Here is a 5,997-nt window from a genome sequence, read left to right as displayed (position 1 = left end):
GCGCCGTTGGGTGATGCGGGCAGCCCGCGTACTGCCGCTTCAGCGAAGCGGGTCATATCATGGCGTTTCATGGGTTTGTGGCGCGGGCCTGCCCGGCGGGCTGGCGGCGCAACCCGCGCCGCTTGCATCCATAATGATGGGGGTCTCTTTGCGTGCGCGTGTCTGCTCGGAGCCGCCTCGCCTACGTCTTCCCTGAAATCGCTCAGCAGCCGCCGGCAGGCAGAGCCGTGCTTGCGTGCCTGCCCGCCTGCAATCATGCAGCAGCTAATAACCAGGGACCGTCAGAAAAAGCTCCACCGGCGGCTCGCGCCGGCGCTCGGGGTCGTGGCATCCGTGGCGCGCGGCGCCCGGCCGGGAGGGCAAGCCGTCCACCGGCGGAGCAGCAGCAGCGCGTGGCTACTTGTGCGTGCGGCAACGTTGCCGTCGGCTTGTCGATGCTATCATGTCCGCGTCGTCGTGGGGCTTCGTGAGGTCACCACCAATCCGTCACGACACGCACGGTACTTGATGATGGATTGATGAACAGTGCCGAGCACGCAGACAACCCCGAGTGTTTTCGAGATCTGAAAGCCACGAATATTGAATCGTTGATAATGCAGCGGTTGCTCGGATACAGGGACCAGTTTTCAATTCAGATAATGCTTGGATGCCAATTAAGAAACTAAATGTAACTTAGCTATAAAATTAATAAAATTAATTGCATAAATGAAGATTAATTCACAAGAATCTATTAACTAGGAATCCCTAAGATTTGTTTTTAGTAAAGTAAGATTTGCATAGCCACTCGCAACCACATGTTTTTTTATTTTCCTGAGCTCGCTGGGCTCATGTAAGGATGGGCCCGAAATCAACGAGCTGATCAGTGAGTGGGCCAAAATCCAGCATCCTCGATCCCCGCTCTTGGTTGGTGATGGTGTCATGGGCATGCTGCCTGCATGCACCGCCGATCCCTTCGCGCGGCCTCCTCTGCAGCAGCGACAGCGACGGGCAGAGGCAGATCCCCACTCCTGCCTTCTACCCGCTGGCGGCTACCGACGGTGGAGTTTCGCCGCACCCCGCCGGTCCTCATCGCACTGCGCGCCCTCGGCGACGCGACGAGCACGGGGAAGGAGACGCGCGTCGCGTGGCAGCGGTTTTTTTAAAAAAACTTTTTACCGCGGGGGGGGCAGAGGGGCTCCACACACACCGCACCACACGTCGTCCCGCGCGCCCAGCACCAACAGCTGCTATATACCCGTGAAGGGTACGGCGTACCCGCGCGCCTCGACGTGGCGGGCTCACACCGCCCCTCTCGTACGTGCGCCGCACTGGCAGCTGCGGGCATGACGCACTGGTACGCCCTAAATTTTTTTCGTACCTCGGCACAGTCTAAAATTTTTTATGTGGTGCCGTACTTGGGTCGTGCCAAAAAACCGTGATGTAGTCCGCCTAGAAATAGCATGGCCCAAATCTCAGCTCTACCTCCGGGGCAGTTCGTCCTATACCGCCCACGCGTGCAAAATAGAAAGCTTTTGTTTGCATGCAAGCTAAAAGGGTTTGAGCTGAATGCATGTGGCTACTACTCTTTCTTTTCCGCGTGCACGAAAGTAACACGTAATTCCGTTACTGTGTGTTTTGCTAACACTATGCAGCCGGCACCCGCCACTACTGAACCAGATCTCGACGGAGTCACATTGCACACGGCCGGGCCTTCCAGGAGGGGCACGGACCGACCACGGTCGTGCAGGGGTAGATCACAGTGGCGACAGCCCGAATCCGGGGAGGCCAGGCCACATCGGAGGCTGCGGCGGAGCATCGTCGAGGCAGGACCAGGGACATCAACTGACCACAATCAGCCGGATCTAACTAACGGGCAGCAGAACCGAATATGTGGTCTCGGTGAGCCCTGTCGACGCGTGACACGGACCCCAAATGGCGCCGCGCCGCGCGATCCTATTTCCCGATTCCCATCTCGCACAGCAGCTGATCTTTTCCTCTCGGTCACTTGGCGGGCTCCGAATTTCTCACACGCAGCTAGGTCTGCCTGAACGACGAGGTCCAGTGTCGAAGCGATCTCTTCTTTCCATTTCTCTACTGGCTGAAAGCCGATGGAACGGCGCGGCTAACAGGCGTACGTACGCCAACGGGGTCTGCCGTCTGCGTGGCCTTTTTATGCACGCACGCAGGCGCCCGGGAACGGTGTCTCCGGCCGCGACTTGTCGCGCGCCGGCTGAGTCCTGCCTCCCCCGGGTGCCCGCCGCGCCCGGCCGGCCTCGGCGTCGCACACATCACGCCTGCCGCCAGCGGTTGTTGCCCTTGCCATGCGAATACTCGGGTCGTTTTCGTTTTCGTTTCGTCACCCCCACCCCACATGCGCCAGACCAGCCGCCGAGCAACGGAAAGCACGCGCCACTTCCTCCCTTCCCCGGCCGTGACCCGATCGAAACCCGTTCGTTCAGTTCCCGCGACGTGAGCGGATGCGAATAGGAGTGCTGGGACTACCGGCGGTAGTCGTGTGCAACGGGACAAAGGCAGCCTTGAATGCGCACGCCTGTCCGCCGCGCCCCCCCTGGCCGTCGTCGCTTGCCCCCGCCTCGCTCCAGCTTTCCCGGGACAGCGGTTGTTCGCTTCCGCCCGCGCGCACCTGCTGGCCGCTGTCATGTGCCGCTGCCTGCCGAGCCGCGCAGCGCCGCACACTTGTCCCGCGCCGTGCTCCTCCTCGGCGCGTGACCACCTGCCTCGGGCCTCTGCTGCCGGCCGCGCGGGCCTAGCTTGGTTGGTTGTTGTACCGTGGGAATCAAAAGAAGGCTCTCCGCCGCGGTTAATCATCTGCCGGCGGGCCAGGCGGCCGCATGGCAGTGGCACGGCCGGTCCCTGGCACCAATTGGGGACTCCAGCCAGCCGCCGGTGCCGGGGGTCGTTGCACAAACAAAACCCTAGACACGATGGAATGATCACACGGATCAGAAGTAAATCGTCCAATCCGAGTTTATTGCTGCTGCGACGGTGGGCATGGGAATGGTGGAAATGAAACAGTCAGACTGGGACACACAAAGGCGGCAAGCCGATCGAATCGATTAACACACACACACACACGGGGGCTAGCCGTCTGGATCTGATGAACCGACCGACCCTCTCGCTCGCGCTATCTCTCTCACTCGTCTCTCGCCGGCTCATCGCACAGGCCAGCCAGTAACGGCTGCCCCGTGGGTGCCTGCCAAGGCGCTACTCGCCTACGGGCCCGGCTACCTCCACCTCCACCGGTCAACGCGCCTGCATGCATGCAGCAGACTGCCGTAGCGTAGCAGGCTAGCAGCCCCGCCCGCCCGGTCTTGTTCACATGAGAATTACTACTGACTGACTGGTACTAGCTAGAGACTTCCTTGTGCCGCCTTGCGCCGCGGCTAACCTACACCTCCACGGCAATGGCCGTGTCAGGCTTCATCGTCGCCAGCTCCGCCGCCACCAGGCCGTCGACCCCGCCGGCTGCTGCTGCCGCGGCGGCGCACGTGACGGGCTCCACGTCGATGGCCACCGCGACCTGCTGCGGGTCGTCGCGTGCCGCCACGGCCACGGCCGCGACGACGGGCGGCTCCTCCGCCGGCAGGATGTCGATGGGGTGCACCTCGGCGCCGCAGCTGGCCCTGCCCTCGGGCGCCGCCGCTGCCGCCGCGGCGGCCACCTCCTTGGCGTGCTCCGGGAGCTTCACCTCCTCCACCAGCACCACCGCGGCCGCGGGCTTCTTGTTCCGGTACGCCATGTACAGCGCCATCTGCGCGACGCCGAAGACGAAGCCCAGCACGTTGGGGAACGCCACGAACACGTCCTTCTTGAGCGCGCCGTACGCGAACCAGATCACCGCGCTCAGCACCAGGAAGAAGGAGAGCGAGAAGGGCATGAACTCCACGCTCTTGGTCCGGATCACCTGCCGCTGCAATAATGCAAAGTAGTAGCAATCGATCTTCAGGTCAGACCACAGAAGAATTCGACCGATCAGTATGTACAGTAGTAGCACGCTACGCACCATGATGCTGAGCGGCGCGGCGAAGACGCTAAGCGCGACGCTGACGCAGACCCATCCGAGCACGTGCACCCGGAGGCTGCCCTTGGAGAGCACCATGGTGACGAGCGCGACGAGGCCGAAGACGCCGACGTTGAGCCCCAGCAGCATCTTGGCCGTGAGCACCCGCGCCGCCCTGGGCGCGTACACGAGGTACATGGTGATGTACACCGTCTCGATGACGCAGCCGACGCCGTTGATGGTGACCAGCAGCTCGGCGCCGGACTTGAGCAGCGCGTAGAAGATCCACAGCATGCAGCTGAAGAGGGTCACCACGTACGGCGTCGACTGGAAGCCCTCCGTCGCCTTCTTGCGGTACACGCGGTAGAACGTCGGCCTGTATGTATGTATATATGCAGCAAGCAGCGATCGATGAGCACGGATCGGATTAATTACTGACGGTCTGATTTTCGTTTGATAAGCACTTGTTGCTAGCTCAATAATAGTACCCGGCCAACAATGGCACTCTCTCAACTAAAGGTGACGTGCAAGAATTCTCATCAAGTTGATTTCCTATGTTGTCTTCAGGTATAAGCAGAATTCTAGAAGAGATATATGGACGATGGCGACCCTTCATACATTGATTAAGATACATGTTTTTATTTTTATTCCTACCGATGAAGTAAAAAAAAATGCTCTGAATACACTAGAAGTAGTATAAAATGTGATGCGTGCGTCCATATCAAGATTAACCGCAGGTAGTAGGTAAAAAAATAAAAGAGAGACGGGGGGGCAAAGCAAGCAGAGTGACTTACAGCGGTGACAGAAACACCATCAGCGAGATTATGTTACCTGAAAAAGCAAAGAAAAACAAGAGATCCATCAGTCAGAGGACACATCAGCGGCAGTCAGCTAAATGCTTACTAGATCGAGTGATCTGGAAAAGAAACGAAAGGAGAAGCTAGAAGCAATCCAGGTTTCCCGGAGGTAGAAGAAAGAAACTCGTCAGCTTGCCGCGCCCCGCCGGTACGGTTCTCGTGAAGGTATGCATGGAACATGTATGACGGGGATTGCTTTCTCCGTTCGGACTAACCACCTCATTAGGCACTAAAAGTTTGGCCCCGGCGGTTCCATTTATTCGAGACGGGGGCAACGCTGGCTAGCTCTACAGCTGCCACTATACTGTGTGGCTTGGAAAGAGGTTGCCTGACCGGGACATAATAGCGAGGAGTGTGTGTGCTGTTACGCGCTGCTGATTGGGGTGCGTGGCCACACGAAATATCTGATGATGGAGGCTGGGTAACTGAAAACTCGGCTCAGGGAAAGGGTGGTGGCTGCTTCGGTTTGGTTTTTCATCCCGGAAGGACTCGGGGAATGGTACGGTGCTCGTCTGGTAGGGAGGTGATGCTGGCATGTGTGCAGATGCATCTCAAGGGATACGGGAGAAACAAACAATGCAGAACTGATCGAGAAAGAAGGGTGCAGTAAGCAGTGGGCGGTTATTACCTAGGATACCGAAGGTGAAGGCCCAGGTCTGCTGCTCCATGTTGAGGAAAGCCATCTCGATCTCTCTGCCTCTCGATCCTCACAAGATAACGACCCCCTTCTCCTCTCGCTCGGTGGGAGAGATCTAGAGCAGTAAGTGGAGAAGCGGCGGCGGCGGCGGTGCTGCTGCTGCACTGGAGAGGAGGAGCAGGAGGAGGAGGAGGTGGTGGCAGAGGGCAGAGGAGCTCGCTCGCTATGTGAGGAGGCTCTCAGCTGCCTTGGGCTCTTGGAGAACCTTGGCACCGGCAGGGCCTCCTATATATAGGGAGAGAGGGAGCGCAGGGGAGAGGGGTGCAGGCCGGGGAGTTATTAGTGGTGCGGGCCCCGTTGGATCTATGATTACACACTGACTTGTCGCGCCGTGCTTGCTTTTGGCGCCGCGAGAACGAGGGAGGGGAGGGTAAGCCTGCAGTGCAGCGCGCGGCGAAAGCCCCAAGGCAGCTTGCTCAGGGCTCCAAGGCAGCTTGCTGCGA

General features: G+C 59.2%; 1 protein-coding gene across 1 annotated transcript; it reads right to left on the bottom strand.

Moving 5' to 3' along the window:
- Positions 1-2,945: 2,945 nt before the first annotated feature.
- Positions 2,946-5,765, bottom strand: LOC112879078 (bidirectional sugar transporter SWEET15-like). The gene is made up of 4 exons (XM_025943418.1): positions 5,486-5,765; positions 4,795-4,831; positions 4,004-4,376; positions 2,946-3,910 (listed from the first exon to the last, which is right to left on the bottom strand). Exons 1-4 carry the CDS (start codon positions 5,538-5,540, stop codon positions 3,389-3,391), a joined length of 987 nt encoding a protein of 328 aa, XP_025799203.1. The 5' UTR covers positions 5,541-5,765; the 3' UTR covers positions 2,946-3,388.
- Between the last annotated feature and the right edge of the window lie 232 nt (positions 5,766-5,997).

Source organism: Panicum hallii, chromosome 1, assembly GCF_002211085.1.
Source record: "Panicum hallii strain FIL2 chromosome 1, PHallii_v3.1, whole genome shotgun sequence".
Classification (NCBI taxonomy): domain Eukaryota; kingdom Viridiplantae; phylum Streptophyta; class Magnoliopsida; order Poales; family Poaceae; genus Panicum; species Panicum hallii.
The sequence above is the reverse complement of the archived record's forward strand: the minus strand, read 5'-3'. Positions and strand labels throughout refer to the sequence as shown.